Genomic DNA, 16,906 nt, shown 5'->3' with positions numbered 1-16,906 from the left:
TTATCTATAACCACTACCACATTCCCCTCACATCTCATTGGCCATAAACGAATCACATGCCCCTTCTTAAAACAATCATTGACAAGGATAATGGCTTTACTATGATTGGCTTGATCTAGTAAGACCCCTTCCCCGAGGTGGGGCAGGACTTCTTTCTTAGCACGGAGCCATAGCGGGAAGGGAGGGGATGGCTGTTGGAGAAGGAGACCCACTGAGTCAACCACGGGGATGAAGTCAGACCACAGTGGGTGGAGCAGTGAGTGCAAGGTAAGGGCATGGAGACAGGAAGTGTAAGTGACGCTTTCTAGAACTTTGGGAAGGGAGGAGAGACCATACCACCAGGAAGACATGGAGGGCAGGAAGGGTATTTTGACTGTACCTTAAAGGTGTCTGAACATTCTTGTCCATAAGGGACTCCATGAATGTACAGCCACTCATACAGTCAGGCAAGTGGGAGTCCTTTGGAGTTTCCCTCCCTTCCCCCCACCCCCGCCCCCGCCCCAGCCCTGACCAGTCAGTTCCCCAGGCCCATCTTTCCAGCTGCTCAGGGTCTCCGCAGCCCAGGATCTCTCTCCCAGAGTTTCTCAGCAGCAGCACGACCAGCACTGTGGGCGGGATGGTTTGCGGGGAGGGTGTGCCCTGTGCATTGCGGGATGTTTAGCAGCTCTGGGGTGCCAATAGCACCCTCGGCCCCCTCATCCCTGGTGATGCCAATCAAAAATGCCTCCAGACACTGCCAGATGTGCCCTGGGGAGCAAAATCCGCCCTAGTCAAGAACCGCGGCTGGCTCTGTGCCCTGTGGAGGGAGACTCTCACAGATCAGCGAACCGTTTCTGGTCCTGCCTAGTCCTCGCTCTTCCTATTGTCTTGACCCTGTCCTTGACCCTGTAACCCTTGCGTATCAGTGTGTTGTGATTACCCTTCTGCTCGGCTCCCTCCGCAACTCCACTGTGAGCTCCAGGAGGGCAGGAGCCACGTTTACCCGGCTCAACATGGTATCTCTAGAGCCTGGCGCCCTGCTTGGTACACAGACGGCTCTGTGTGCACACACTCGGCATGTATGTGTGTGCATATTTCTTGAATGAATGAATGAATGGCTCCTGCCCTGCCTTGAAGATCTTCCCCAGTTGGCTTCTGGACTAACGGACCAGCTGTCTCTAATGCCGCACAGCATCCTAGGCAACTGCTCTTCACCACTTGCGGTCATAGACCTTGTTGTGAACGGGGTGTAATCTCTAGACCCTCTCCCCGTCACAGGCCATGGCCTATACCACCTGCCACCCCATCCTGTGCTCCTAAAAGACTCCTGCCCCCAGGATAAGAACTAAGAAGCCACAATTCCAATCAAGGCCGGTCCAGCTTTAAGTCTGTCTATGCTTCCCCGTCACCTCCAGAATGAAGTGCTAACTCAGCTGCGGACATGGGCCCTTCAAAACCCTGCCTCGCCCTGAAGTAGCCAGGCTCTCAGACAGCTGGAGACTTGACCTCTGTCTCTGCTCCTCAGCACACCTGTCCCTTCTTGGCCACCGGGCCGGTCCAACACTCCACTTAGAGGGCATCCCTTCTCTAGAGTCTCCTGCCCACCTTGTCCCAGGGCATCCCTTCTCTGGTACTCTCAGAAGGGTACAAATAACCATGCTTTCCTGATACACTTTTCCAGCCCTAGGACTGGAGCCAACTTTAGGCTGAAGCCAACCCTGACGAGGGCAGAGCAGAGAAAGAACGCAAATTCTTGATGACGTAATTGAGGAGCTGGATCGGCCCTTGCCTGAAGCCAGCTGTTCTGGAAGTTCCATTTCCGTAAAGCTATTATATTCCCTTTACTAGTTTAAGTAATGTCTTCTTTTATATGCAACTCAGAGCAGCAAGAAAAAGCAAATGAATAAATGAGAAAATTAATGAATAGGCACAGTGGCCCCCTAAACTCATTTAACCCAGCTGCGAGTTGCGTGGTGTGCATTTATTTCCTCCAGTCTTGCTGTACCTGTAAGAAAAGGAGAACTTTCTTTCCAAAACTCACACTCCCCTTCTTCTCCAGAAGCTGGTTCCATGAATTATCGCATATTCTCTCTTGTGTCTTTGCTCTTTCCCTCCCCAGTGGCTTCCTCCTCTCCACCTTCAAATACTCTCCATTCTCCTCAGCTTCTAAAGCTCTCTGAGCACCTCCGGAAGCTGCGGCCCCATCTCTCCCTTCCTTGCGTCTCACCTTCTCTGTGGGATCACCGACGTTCACCGCCTGCACACAGGCACGCATTGTGGGCATTCAGGGAAGGCTCACTCCCCAGAAGAGTTTTTGACCCCAGCCCCTGCTGCCTGTTCTGTGTGAGGTATGGCCACCTGGCTCCAGGGTTCAGGTGTCAGGGTCTCAGGACGGGCCACCCTGGTGCTCAGGGCCCATGTGGAACAAGGACACTGAGGGCCTCCTCCAACCAGAACCTCGCCTGAAGAGATAATCACTCCACGTTCAAGATGCAACTTCCTCACCCAGGAAGTTTCGGGCCATCAGCCCTGTGCCAGTCACCCCCCGTCCTGCTACTCGGGGGTGGGGATGAGGGCCTTAGTGTGGGTCCCACAGTGCAGTGAAGAGCCAAGGGGGCTGGAAGGATCACCCTGGGGCCTTAGGGCCTGGGCCGCAGGAATAGGCTCACAGCGAGAAACAGAAGAAGCCTGCCTGGGTAACGGGAGGGGAGGCGGCCAGGCTGTGCTCCAGAGTTCCAGCCCCTCCGGCGAGAGAGGCAGAGGCCTCTATTCTGGAAACACGATGTTTTCATGCTCTTTGTTTTTTCTCTAAGTCTGTTCTTGCTGCTTCTGTAGACGAAGCCTGATTCCTGCAGGAGATGTCAGACCAACAGCTACTGCAATGCTTCAGACCACAAGAAAAAGGTGCATTTGTCTAGACCGGATCTTGAAAGCAGGGTGAGGAAACAGAGGGATGGAACCCCAAGAAATCCCAGGAGGAGGGGAGACCAGGTCACAGCCAGGGGTCCAGCAGCCCTCCCTGCCTGGAGAGCTTCTGGCCCACCTCTTTCCAAGGGGCTCCATGTGCAGACAGTGGACCCTCTTCCCGGGCGTGGTACAGGTAACCGCCCACCCAAGCAAAGGGCAGCGTGGGAAAGGAAGAGACCATGCCTGAGGGAGGAAGGCCCGGGGGTGGGGAGGGGGGATTCCTGGAGCAGAACATTCTGGGTCCCCAGGCAGGCCAAACACCATGGCTCAAAGCCCAGTCCACCCTACCAGTCTTGTTGAAAGGTACACAGTTCTGCTGGGAACACTGAGCCAGAGATGGTACACACCCCTCACACCACCCACCCAGACACATGGCCTACACCAACACCCCTATTCAGGAACCACAGAGATACACACAGTAGCGCCGCTTCGTGGTTCAAACTGTTTTATACTGAAATACATCAGGGCTGATCCCAAACAACGTTGGTGGGGGAGAAAGAAATGATGAAGCGAGGAGATCCCGGGGCTCGATGTCACCAACACTCGGAGCACGTGCCAGTCCATCTGTCTGTCTGCGCACCCTGGCAGGAGTCAGGCCTGGACGTCCAGAGGAGATCAGCTGAGCTGGGCAGAGGAGGCAGCCAGTCCCAGGTCTGAGAGCCCTCAGCTGAATGGCTTCACCAGCTTCATGGCAGCATAGTTCTGGAGGGAGGGAGGAGGCAGGGACATGTGGTGACAGCTGCTGGGGACTTGGAGAGGGGAAGGAGGCTTATGCACTCAACCACCGCCTGCCCCTCGCCCTCACCGCCCCACCGTCCCCACGCTCTCCCGCCACACAAGCCCACACCCTCCTGAACTCCACTCACACCCTCACCCAGGGCCTGCACTGCCCTGTCCTCTCCCCCATCAATCCAGGGCCCACTCCCAGGTTCCAGCTGGCAGCCAGGAGTCCGCTTCCATCAGACAGGTGGCCTGAAGGCATGGCTCTGATTCTCCCCACCCGCCTACCACACTCCCACCATGGGAACCCAGGGCCCATTGGCGACCACGCTCCTGTTCAAAACGCAGAGAGTTGGGGGGTGGGGTGCTCGGGGACGACCCACCACTCAGGTCAGCACTAGAGACGGGTCACCCCTGATTAAGCTCTGGCTGCTGCAGGACTGGGCAGGAATCTCCCCTCCCCCTTCCTCCCCCCAAAACCATGAAAACACATACAACACAACACAGGGCTCCTAATTGGGACAGCATGTTCCCCAGCGCCGCCCGGGAAAGCCAACTCTGGAAACAAAGCCGCGGCTCCTTCCCCGCCAGATCGCCTCCTGCCTCCCCACGCTGGCCCTGCTCCCGGCTGCCTCTGGGGGAGAGCTGGGGGGAATCGGACAGGCTGCCCTCCTGGTCCCTCTCCCAGGGGAATTTCCAAGAGGGCAGGGGATTAGGCCAACAGCGGGGAGCAGGCCTGGCCTCGGGCCCCTCTCCACCGAGACCTGAAAGCCGGGTGAGGGTCACGGGTCTGGGACCACCAGGTGATTGGAGAACCTGGCCCAGCTTGGAGCAAAAGCTGGAAGCAAAACCAGTCTGCAGCCTCTGAGCCGGGCCACGCCTCTAGCCCTGACCCCTTACCTAGGATCTGACCTCACATGCCAGCTCTGGGAGAGGGAAAGCATGCTTGGTATTTGAAAGGACAACTTCTAGAAGATCTCAAAGGAGAGTGCTGCTGCTAGCTGGGGACCCAGGAGATGGGGAGGGCGCTGACCAGGGCCTGCCCACAGGGCCTGGGGCTGAGGCTGCCCTAGCGATGACACTGGATCGCAGGCTGGCAGTGACTGGAATCTTCCCTCCTTCCCAGCCAGGCAGCGGGGCCTCCTTCCCCAGGGCCCTGAAGGCCTGGTCTGCTGCCCAAGCGCCTTGCAGGATGGACCCGGCCGGCCAGGGGCAGGGCTGGGCAGAGGAAGGCTGGTGGTGATGTTTGGGCCTGTCCCTGCCTACCCCCTTGGCTCTTCGGCAGAAATCTGGCTTGACGTGCACCCCACCCCACCCCAGAGAAGGCCACAGAGCTCCCCCACCCCCAGCGCTAGACACAGCAGGTCAGCGCTGACCCAGTCCAGCCCCTTTCTCAGACGGATGAGAGGGCCCCGCCACGGTCACCAGAAGTCACTGGCAGAGCCCGAACCCAGCCAATAGCTCCTGACTCCACGTAGAGCTCTGTCCCACACAGCAGTAACGCTCAGACCTTTATGTCCCCGAGACGGAGTCCAGCAGACCGAGGGCTGGCCCAGGACTCCGCACTTCTTACCAGCTCCCTGGTGCAGCTATGCTCCTGAGACCACCTCCTCAAGGAGCCAGCGTCTACACCAGCTCCCTTTTACCCAAACTCCCTGGCCCGGCCTCATGGTGGAGCGTTAGACTGTCCCCTGTGCCCGCCTCGTCCACTGGCTTCACCGTGTCTCCTTGCGGGCTGACGACTCCCCTGCAGCAGAGCCTCGTCGCCCTCTCCCTCGACCACACGACACGCCCTCGCCTCCTGGACACACTCCTGGACCCGAACGATGGCTGGGTACACCCCAAATGAGAGGAGGTGAGCCTGAGGACAGGCCAGATGAGGGCCTGCCCCAGGCAGGAGACACAGAGGACATGGAGGTGCAGTCCTGGGCCTGACTCCAGACCCCAGGTCACGGCCATCCTGGCTCTAGACCCTCTTTTGTCACTTAGGGCCCAGAGGGTAGCCGGGGCCCAGACATCCAAACCAGATGTCCCCTCTGCTATTCCCACTGCTCATGATATTAGGGCCTGAAGGGAACGGCTCTGTGGCTTTAACTCTTCCTTGTAGGAGGCACACTCTGCTGGTGCCAGGCCTCGCCAGCTACAGTGGGAGAGCGCACTCCAGCCCCCTCCTTCTCCTGAAGGATTCACAGGGCAAAGAGTTCACAGGTGAGTAATTCCCGGAGAGCACTGCCCGCTGTGGGGACAGTGTGCTTGGCCGGGGACCTGGCCCTGACCAGGACTGTGGCCTCAACCCTAGATGGGGAGCTGTGCACAGACTGCCTGCAGCCCTGAGCTGGTCCCTCCTCTCTCTGGGTGTCTGTTTCTTTCCATTCAAATTAGGGGGATATGGAGTTGATTGAACCATTCTCTCTACTTTTATATGGGTTTGAAGTCTTCATATTAAAAAGTAAAATAACAAAAAATTAAAGAACATTAAAAATCAGGTGTCAGCCTGGGAGCACTGTGATCCCTTCAAGGTTTGAGGTGCCATAGACCCGGAGGGGCTGCTGTGAGGGCCAGGGAAGCAGGGCAGGGTAGAGCCCAGACCCTCCTCCCTCGGAGGGGCTCCCCTGGCCTCCTGTTGCTGGGTGCAGCCGCCCTCACTAGTGTGGCCCTGGTGACCCTTAGGCAGCTGCTGGCTTCTCACCAGGTAGAAGGCGTCCCAGTGTCCACTGTGTCCGTGAGAGGCTCCTGGCCCACCCTCTGCTCGCCCACACCTTGTCCCACACCCACCCCGCTACAGGAGACAGGACACACTCTCCCGGGGTCCTCAGGTGGGCACTGAGACTCTCTCCCAGCCCCAGGTCCTCCTGTGCTCTGGACCTCAGCAGGCACCATCTTCACAAACAGGAGCCGTTTCCTCCACTCTGCCATCCACACTTTCTCTTCCCTTCCAGACCCACACCCTCCTTTAAGAAGCTTCCCCTGCCCATGCTTGCCCAAGGGGCTTCACCTTCTGCCAACCTTGATGACACTTTCCAGGAGTTTGCTGAGGACACTGCGTCTCCCCATCTCCCCATCAGATTCCCCCTCTTGGACTAAGAGCTCCCCAAGGGTCTCCCCACCAGCCTGGGGGCTCCCGAGAGCAGGGGCCACGTCTCCCCCATCAGGCCATGGACACCCCAAGGACAGAGGCTGCTGCTCTCCACCAGACAGGGGGTGCGCTTTGAGGACAATGACAGACTCCCCTGAAACCAGGAGCTACTGGAGGCCAAGGGCTGTACCTCCCGCATCAGACCAGGAGCTCCTCCGAGACCGGGCCTGTGCCTCCCTGTCAGGCCTGCTCACCGGGAAGGCATAGACGAAGATGCCCAAGAAGAGCAGCAGGACGAAGAGGATGATGAAGAGGATGATGGCCCACCGGAACCGCCGCCACAGGATGAACTTCATGGTCTTGTAGGGCGAGGTGAACCAAAGGAAGGAGGTGTCAGGGCGCCTGCAAGAGAGATCCCAGAGGTCAGCGGGGCGCCCCCCTCTACCCACGGATCCCACCCCTGCCTCAAGGACCCCAGCTCCAGTCCCCAAACCCAGCCCTCAGCACCTGCATCCCCGCCTCCTCCCAGCCTCTGCCACACTGTGAGTACCCCTTCCCCTTCCTGGTGGCAAGCCCTGCACATCCTCAGCCACCCTGTCCAGCTCACCCTCCCTGCTGCTCTCTCCTTCCTGACCCAGGACTTAATTACAAACTGGAGGTTTGGGAGCTGGGCAGAGCCTCAGGGGCTCCACGTTAGATGAGCTGTGGCCCACTGAGCCCCAGATAAGCTAAGCCACCTGCCAAGATGCACACTGGCTGGTCCATGGCCAGGGAAGGATGGCAGGAAGTGAACCCAGAAGACTGATTTTTCTCTCACTCGCAACCAAGAACTTCAAAAACTTCCCCTAGGTCAGCCTCACAATTCAAAGAGCAAGCAGGATTTTGTGTCTCAATAATGGCCATTTTAACGCCTGGCTGCATGCCGCTGGGGCTTCTGGGTCTCTCCTGTCTTTCCACCCAGATCCCAGCATCCCTGGGCAGGGGTGCCTCTCACAGCTCTGCCAGCCCGTGGCACTCAGGACAGCACTGTGATAAAGCATGCCGTCTGTCTGAAGTCTGACTTGAGTCGAGGAGAAATACCCAGCAAATGCAGCCCCAACCACAGGAGGGCCATGGAAGGCAGCTGGGTCAGAGGAAAGACTTTGATCAGGCTCCAGAGCTAATCAGACCAGGTGGGAGAATTTCAGCTTCACCACTTTCCTTAGAATGACCTTACTTAACTTTGCTGAGATTGTTTCCTCATCTGTAAGGTGGGGATGCAAATTAACGATTCCCCAGCAGGGAAGGTTCCATAACCTGACATTCACATGCTGTATGACAGCACGCTGGGCCTACAACCAACCGCTGCCAACAGCGCCTGCTTCTTGAATCAGCTGAGATGCCCGGTGTGCCCCGGAAATGATGTCTGTCACCTGCCACCTAACAGTGTGCCCTCGGATGAGTCACGTCCCCCTCTGGGCCCTGTGGGCCTTGGGACCTCTGCGTGGCTATGCAGTGGGCCTCCTGTACTCTGGCCATGCCTCCCAGTCCCCTTGGGCATCAGGGGTCAGGGGCTGGGCACCAACCTTGGGTCCTCGAGTTTCGGGTTCATGTTGGGTTCATCCCGGCCCTGGCCAGCCGGACGCTCCTCGTGCTCACTCTCCGCTACGATCTCCAAGGTCATCTCCAGCTTGCCCTGTGGGGACAAGAGGGACCTGGTCAGGGGCACAAAGGCTCTGCCCTGTGGCTTGGACAGGAGCCAGGCCAGGACAGATGTATGGGCCACTTTATAGTATCTTTTTAAAAAGATGTAAGAGGATCTGATTATAAAAGTACCTGCTCTTTATAGAACATTTCAGAACTATAGAGATGTATAAAGAAAGGAGATACTCAACCGAACTTCTGCTATGTGGAGACAAGCACTCAATACTTTATGCATCAGGGCTGTTTTTCTCTGCTTATATATATCTGTGTATATATATATATAGTTCGATAGCTTGTTTCTTTCATTTAGGAATGTATTACATTTTTTATATGTTTACATTCTTTCAAATTTGCTTTTAATTGCTATAAAACATTTATGCAATGGTTGACCATAATTAAACAATTTCTTTTGGTTCCTTTAGGTTGTTTCCAACTCTTTGCTGTTATGAATTATGCTGTAACACCCCCAAAAACTAAATTTTTAATTTTCTTTGATTATTTCTTTTGGAGAGATTTTAGAAGTGGGATGTCAAATTTCAAGAGCATAAAGATGTTAAGTCTCTGGCTATGTATTGCCAAATTGTTTCCCTAAGTGGTTAGAATCATTAGCCTGTTCAGTAGCAGTAAATGAGGGCCCTGTCTCTCTGCCATCTTCACCAGCAATGAGCAGTTTTAGTTTGGGCTTTTTTTTTTTTAGCTTTCTTGAGACATGGCTGACAAATTAAAATTGTATCTATTGAAGGCATACAACTTGATGGGTTTTGTTTTGTTTTGTTTTGTTTTTTTGAGCAGTTCCAGTTTTTAAAAATTCTAATATAATACATAAGAAATGTTTTCACATTTTAAAACATTCCTTTATTTCATTACTAGGGGGAGTGAACATTTAATATATTTAATGGCCTCCTGTACTTTGTGTATTATCTATGCGAGCCCTTTGCTCATTTTTCTCTTGAGGTGTTAGTATTTCTTGTTAATGGTTATAATTTCTTATCCAACATGGATATTTGATTTCAAGGGCCACTCTGGGGGTTGACTGGCTGCCTGCCATTTCTAGGTACAATTGACCCTTGAACAACACGGGTTTTAACTGCGCAGATCCACTTATACACAGATTGTTTCCAGTAAATAGCAGTCACCCCCACCCCCTTATTGGCAAGTTTTGCATCTGCGGATTCAACCAACCACTGAGGGCCAACCAGGTTGAACATCTGTGCATTTTTGTATGAGTAGGTTTCTGGAACCAATCCCCAACGGATACGGGGGGACACTAATACATCATTAGTCATTTACCTCCTCTGCAGAGGAAGGACAGTTCTCGATGGTCCCCCGTCACACCCCTGAGCAGACCTCTGGCTGGGAGATTAGTACCAAGACAGTCCCTTGTAGGGTCCTGCTCAAATGGGAGCGGCACGACCCCTGTCCTCAGGAAGCCCAGCCCAGGACACCGGTCACTGGGAAGACCAAGGAGCAGAGTATAAACTAAACAGGGTCCACAGGAGACTAAGGCATCTTTTGATTTAAACAGGCTTCCCTGGGATGCGAGCTTCAAGGAGAGGAAGGCTGGGAACCATCAGGAAAGAGGCACAGTATCTAGAGAAACACAGGGGGAGGGCAGGAGAGAGGGACAGGAGCACATCCGTGCCCAGGGACTTCCATGACAGAGCCCCCCGCACCCCAACCGGCCGGAGGGAGCAGACTTACCGCCAGCATCTTCTTCTCACCCTCATCCGCCACACAGGGCCACCAGCCCTTCACTGTTTTCTGTTCGAAAAGGGACACAAATCGCTCCGGGTGGAAAGTGTCATCCAGCTGGTCCAAGAAGCACTTCTCAGCTGTCTTGGCGGGCTTGGGCATGCGGTTGAGGTCCAGCTGCAAAGAGCCTGTGGCAGGGGAGGGTTCTTTGGCCCGAGGTTTCTCAGTCACTGCCAGCCTAGGGCCACCCTGGGGCTGGGCAGGTTCAGAAAAACTCACATGCCATCTCTTCAGCTTCTATCAATGGGCTTGGCCCCATGGCTCAATCCCCAGCTCCCCACCCATTGCCTCTCATTCCATCCATACAGCTTCCCAACCGTCTATTCACGCATCCATACACCTGTTAGTCCCCCCTTCTTGATTTGCCCTTAACAGAGCTTCCCACCTGCTCAACTATTCATCTTACTATGCACAAATCCATTCATTCAGCCATGGTCAACACCTACCATCCATCAATTCTTTGAATTGCTTTTATTGTAGTAAAATATATATAAGATAAAATTTGTTATTTTAACCATTTTCAAATGTGTACCTCAGTGGCATCACGATATTGGATTGGATTAGGATATTGTCACGATATTGTGCAACCACTGCCATTACCTATTCCTAAAACCTTCCTCATCCCCAAACAGCGCTCTGCACCCATTAAGTAGTAACTCGCCATCCCCGTCTCCTCTCAGCCCCTGGGAACCTCTAATCTACTTTCTGTCTCCATGAATAAGCCTGTTCTGGAGAGTTCAGATATGTGGAATCATGAACTATTTGTCTTTTTGTGTCTGGCTTATTTCACTTGGCATAATGAGTTTTCCAGATTCAACCATGTTGCAGCACGTATCAGTACTTCATTCCTTTTTATGGCTGAATAATATTCCATGGTATGTATATACCACATTTTGTTTACCCATTCATCTGTTGATTGGCACTCAGGGTTAGTTCCACCTTTTAACTAGCAATGTACAAGAGTTCCAGTTTCTCCACAACCTCTCCAACACTTGTTATTTTCCAGTTTTTGCTTTTTTTTTAAATAAGTGTATTATCTCATTGTGGTTCATCCACCAATTTTTTCATCTGCCCGCCTAGTAATCCAAGCAGCTGTCTTCCTGTACTTCATCTACTCATCCATTTTATCCATCTTCCCCTGGAGTAGCTCCACCTTAGGTTGAGCCATATGAAAATGCTGGTATTTAACTATTTCTGACATAGAAAAACAGCAGTTTCATGTGGTTTCACCTAATCCAATTCCAACAACATGATGAAGTCAATGGGACTGAAGCATAGGACACTGACGGGAGCAAGTGAGGGACACAACTAAAAAATACATTTCTGGGGCCAAATTAAAGAAAGTTTTGAAACCCATGCAAAAGAGACTAGACTTGTTTCAGTGTGGAATGCTCAGTTACTGCAAATATCCACTGATTGTATCATTCCATCTAGCATTTGTTGAACTCTGCGTCAACATTCATCTATCTATCCACCCATCCACACATCTCCCCATCCCTCAGCTATAGATGAATGTTTATATCCCACTTTAAATATGGTCCCAATATAATATTAAGTAAAGGTCAGGACATTAAACCCTATATACAATACATATATAGTCTACATATGCACAGGCACACAAAATTATCCCAGCATGATCTTCATAAAGACTGTAGAGAAACAGGATTATTGCTCAATGGCTAAACTGTAGATCTTAACTAAAAGTAATAAATATTCAAAAAAAGCAAAACAGTGATTAGAAAATACATTATGGAGGGATAAAAAAGAAATAATAACACTGTATTGTATATTTGAAAGTTGCTAAAAGAGTAGATCTCATCACAAGAAAAAAATGTTTAACCATGTGACTTAATGTGGTGATCATTTCACAACATACACAGACATCAAATAAAAAAAGATAACTTTTGTGGAGTTAAAAAGTAGTAGTTTTTTAATAAAACAACGCCATTTGCTGCAACATGGATGGAACCTGGAGGTCGTCATTCTAAGTAAAGTAAGCCAGTAAAAGAAATAAAAATACCATATGATATCACTCATACGTGGCATCTAAAAAAAAAAAAAAGACAAATGAACTTATTTGCAAAACAGAAACAGACTCACAGACGTAGAGAATAAACTTATGGTTACCGGGGGGGAAGGGAGTGGGAAGGGATAAACTGGGAGTTTGAGATTTGCAGATATTAGCTACTGTATATAAAATAGATAAACAAGTTTATACTGTATAGCACAGGGAACTATATTCAATATATTGTAGTAACCTATAATGAAAAAGAATATAAAAACGAGTATATGTACGTATATGTATGACTGAACTATTATGCTGCACACCAGAAACTGACACGAAATTGTAAACTGACTACAATTAAAAAGTAGTCGTTCTAGTAGTCTTCTTTTTATTTCCAAAAACAAAAGATGAGTCTGTTTAATTTTATTTTGGGCATTGTTTTCTCATTCAATAAAATGCAGGGGTTTTATCGTTTTAAAATTAATTTTCTAAAGCTTCACTCCATAAAGGAAAGATTGACAGACTGATGTTAAAGAACTTTTTTAGTCTGCAGGCGAAAAAGAGCCCATAGAAAATCAAAAAGTGAAACACGGAGAAGTGACCTGGAATGTATCCTTACTATAGAAAAGGCTCTGAAAATCAATAGTAAAAGATGAACATCTCAAAACCATGACAAAGAAAATCCCATCAATAATGTGGATAATAAATAGACTTTTAAAGTTCTGCCTTACAAGTAATGAAGACATGCAGAGGAAGGTAAAAATGAGGCATCATATTGGCAATTTTTTTGGAAAAAAAGATAACACTGGTAGCAAAAGTTTAGGGAAAACGCTGCCCTTAGAGTCAAACAGGGCACAGGTGGGAATTTTTAAAATGTACAATCTCTCTAGAGGGCAACTGAACAAAATGCTTCAAAAGCGACTAAAATGTACAAAGACTCTCAAAATCTGTTGCTTAGAGTTCAAGAAAGATATTACAAAGGGTCCAAAGACATATGCCTAGGGTGTGATGCGTGTCACACAGGAGGTCCTGAAGAAGAGCCCCGTGGGGTGAGGGAGAGTTAGTGAGGCAGGACAAGGTCCATCTGGGCGACGGGCCGTCAGGCGGGACATGAAGTATGATGGTGCAGGTGCAAATGTCAGATAAATAACTCCTGATGGAAAGAATGCTCTTAAAATACCAAGTTTTCCCCCCAATCAAGATATAAAACAGTACGTATAATATAAACCTATTTTGCTATCTGTAAGGCATACATATATGTGTATATATGTATCAAATACACATATAACATCTATGTGTTTGCTTGTGAGAGAAATAACACACGCCAAAGCATCAGTGGCCGTTATCTCTGGGTGCTGACTCTATAATAAAACAGGAAGGGGAGGCATTGCTTACTCTGGATTCTAATTATTCTATAGGAGATTATGTATCCCAGAATAATACATAAAATAACAAAAGTCCAGTTTGGCACTGTGATTCTGACACCCTGAATCTTTTACAAGGAAGTCCCAGAGCAGCTCCCAGTCCTCCCGTCACCGGTGACCGGGCTGATGATCAGCCCGACGGGCAGGCAGCCCTCCTCCCCATTCCTGCTGGGGCTGCTCCTCAGAACGTCCTCTGCAGGGGCCCATGGGCTCAGCAGATTCTGCAATCAAGGGCCACCAAGGAGGGCTCCAGTGACTCGTCCAAGCCCACCCGCTCCCAGGTGGCAGAGCGGAACTAGAACCCAGGACTTGTGACTTCCTGGGTTGCCTTTCTCCTGGGTTCATTGTGTTTTTTCACCAAGGTGAAATTCACAGAGCAAAATGCACCATTTTAACCATTTTAAAGTGTACAACTCAGTGGCTTTTAGTATATTCACAGAGTTGTGCAAAACCACCAGCACTAATTCCAGAATATTTTCATCCCCCCCCAAAGAAACCCTATTCCCATTAGCGGTCACTCCCCAACCCCGCTCCTCCCAATGCCTGGCGACCGCGTTCTGTCTCCGTGGATTTCCTATTGCAGACGTTTCATGTAAACGGAATTGTACAATATTTATCCTTTTGTGTCTGGCTTCTTTCACTTAGCATGTTTTCAAGGCTCACCCATGTAGCGTGAGTCAGTACTTCACTTCTTTCTGTGGCTGAATAACATCCCATTGCATGGACAGCCCACCTTCTCCCAGTTAACTTTTACAGTTGTGATGGGCTCACGGCCCCACGTCTCACCCCTGCGAGAGCTCGTCTCCACCTCCTCCTCCAACCCAGTGCTCCCTGCCCCCTAGTCAGGGTTTCACACACTTCTCCCCAACCAGAGTCCTGTCTAGGGCTCTGGGGATGGACTGGGTGTGTTCATTTATCAGTCAGTAACTGGGATGAAAGGGCACTGATTTAAGCCCCTCACTCACTAGACTCGTCTAGACTCGGGGAGGGGGTGTCCTGTCAAGTGTGGGGCCAGTCAGCTAGGGAAGGCCAGCTCACGCTCGCACTGCCTTCCCCCTCTCCTCTCTTCCTCACCTGAGTCCCACCATCCAACCTGGCGCAGCGCTCAATGCCACCTCTGGGGACAGGCCACCCTGCTGTCCACTCTGACCACCCTGGCACTATTCTATGTCATGGACCTCACTCAGTGCCAGGGACCAGTGACCCCGAACTCCCTGAGCTTCCCACCAGCCTTCCCAAAAGGCCCAAGAGTGGCACACGCACACAGCAGGGGTTCTGGTGCAGGCTGGTGCTGACCGAAAATGGTGCTCACCCAGAAAGTCATCAAAGGAGAACTTGTCGTTGTCCCAGATCTGGAATATCACTCGTGCTGGGATCTTGCTCTCGGTCTTGTCCAGCCTCCAGAAAGCATCCTGGCCCAGAGGAGGAAGCAGGGAAGCAGGATTAGAGAGAGGCAGTGGTCCCTTCCAGCCTGGAAGGCTGCCTGGAGGAGGTAGCAGAGTGGGACATCCCTTAGGGACTTGCCAGAGCCAGGCGCTGGCAGGAAGACTGCTGAGACCCCAGGACAGACGAGGGCCCAGGAGTGTACCATGCAGGTTTACTGCACATCAGGTCACTCCTTTAATCCTCGAAATCCCGCGAGTCAAGGTTCTCATTCCCATTTTACAGATGATGAAACAAAGATTTGGAGAAGATAAGAATTTGCCCAAGGTCTGACAGCTAATAAAAACAACATTAATATGACACATCTAACACACTAGGCCTTTTCCACTATGAAATCATTTATCCTTCCAACAGCCTATGAGGGAGATACTATCCTTGCAGCTGAGGAAACCAGAGCGAGTAATTTATCCAAGTCACACAGCTGGGAAGTGGCACGCTAGATTCCAACCCAGGCAGTCAGGTTCCAGAGTCCTACTCTCACCTAGTTAATCTTGCTCTGCCCATGTGATCTTGGGACAGGGTGGGCTAGCTAGGACCCTGGGGGCCTCCCCAACACACTGCTGTGAGTCCCCACCCCACATTCACTTCCAAGAGCTTGCCCCAGAGCAAATCAAAAGCCCCCGGCGCTGGAAAGTTCCCCACCCCTCGCTCTCCCCTCCCCCCACTCCAGACCAGTCAGCCTGGAACAGCATCGTCTTGGGCTTCTTTCCAGAGGCCTCGTGGAGCTGCTGACAGGTGGGGAGTGGGCTTGCTGAGGCCTAGATCACCCCTGGGTCCAGCCACACTCAACCCAAAGGGCCGTCCCTGGGGCCTTGCCACACCTGTCTCTGTCCATTCACTGCAGCTTTCTCTGAGTGGGTGGCCAGGGGAGGAAACATTCTGACCACCCTACAGATGGTGGGTGGCCAGTCCTGAGCGCCAGGTCCCAGCAGGGGCCTAGATCCAGCATCAGGGGGAGAGACTCTATGGCAGGTCGGGGAGCACTGCTCAACATGTAGGGCCTGTCTGGCCCCGGTGCCCCTGTGCACACAGCGTTGCTGCCCCGCTTGTGACCACTCCAGATCACGCGGACCCCACAGAGCTCCCACACTGAAGACTGTGGCCAGTGGCCCCTGGGAATGATCACCTTGCAAAGTCGCCGGCTGCAGCCTGGACTGCGGCCCCTGTTGGTGAAGGGGCTCAGGTTCCCACCTGGCCCCTGGCTCCCAGCCCCCATCTGGTGCCTCCCCCTTTTCCAGGCCCCCGCTCTCCTGCAGGTGCCTCCCTCCTCTGGCGGGCCTTTTATGGCCAGCTCCGCAGACCCGCCTGCACAGGCCGCCAGCATCTTCCATGCCTCTGGCCGGCCTGGTTTATGGGCTCAGTAATGAGCCAGAGGTTCAAACGGCCCCTGGTGGGAGCAGCTGGGCTGGGGCTCCAGCCTGGGGAATGGCCCCCCAGGTCCCAGGCACTCATTATGCTCCCGGTCTGGGCCCTTTTACTAGCTGTTTATTTGCAGGGTGGGTGCCTGACGCGCAGGCAGGCCCCGGTGGGTGTGCTGGGCTCCAGGTGGGGAGCCGGCCGGGGCGACCAGCGGTGGTTCAAAGCAGCCGGATGAAAGGAGACCTTGTACTTTACGACAGTCTCGTCTGGTTAATGGGGTCCCTGGAGGGCCTGCCTGCCAGAGGCCCTGAACCCCTCGGCAGAGGGCTGGCTCTGCGGCAGGACCGGGGCGCCCAGAGGCTGTGCGGTGCCCAGCACTCACCCACCCCAGACTCAGACCTTCAATTGGTGCCTCCCCCGGGGGGTACATCACCCCTTGTCTCCCAGAGCCCTTTCTCCCAGAGGGACCTGCTGGCTCTGTCTCCTGTCCAGCTAGTC

The 16,906-nt window shown here is 52.3% G+C and overlaps 1 protein-coding gene across 25 annotated transcripts in view; it reads right to left on the bottom strand.

Moving 5' to 3' along the window:
* Positions 1–3,374: 3,374 nt before the first annotated feature.
* DYSF (dysferlin) overlaps positions 3,375–16,906 on the bottom strand; it is a 201,759-nt gene continuing 188,227 nt past the window's right edge. For all 25 annotated transcript variants that reach the window (XM_032497799.1, XM_032497803.1, XM_032497805.1 and 22 more), the window contains 5 exons: positions 14,919–15,018; positions 10,127–10,305; positions 8,308–8,417; positions 6,997–7,144; positions 3,375–3,648 (listed from right to left, as the gene is read on the bottom strand). In XM_032497799.1, coding sequence (XP_032353690.1) covers positions 3,610–3,648; positions 6,997–7,144; positions 8,308–8,417; positions 10,127–10,305; positions 14,919–15,018 — 576 coding nt within the window. In that variant the 3' untranslated portion in view covers positions 3,375–3,609. The remainder of the gene's footprint in view (positions 3,649–6,996; positions 7,145–8,307; positions 8,418–10,126; positions 10,306–14,918; positions 15,019–16,906) is intronic.

The sequence above is a fragment of the Camelus ferus genome, chromosome 15 (genome assembly GCF_009834535.1).
Source record: "Camelus ferus isolate YT-003-E chromosome 15, BCGSAC_Cfer_1.0, whole genome shotgun sequence".
NCBI classification, from domain to species: domain Eukaryota; kingdom Metazoa; phylum Chordata; class Mammalia; order Artiodactyla; family Camelidae; genus Camelus; species Camelus ferus.
This window is presented reverse-complemented; position numbering and strand designations above follow the sequence as displayed.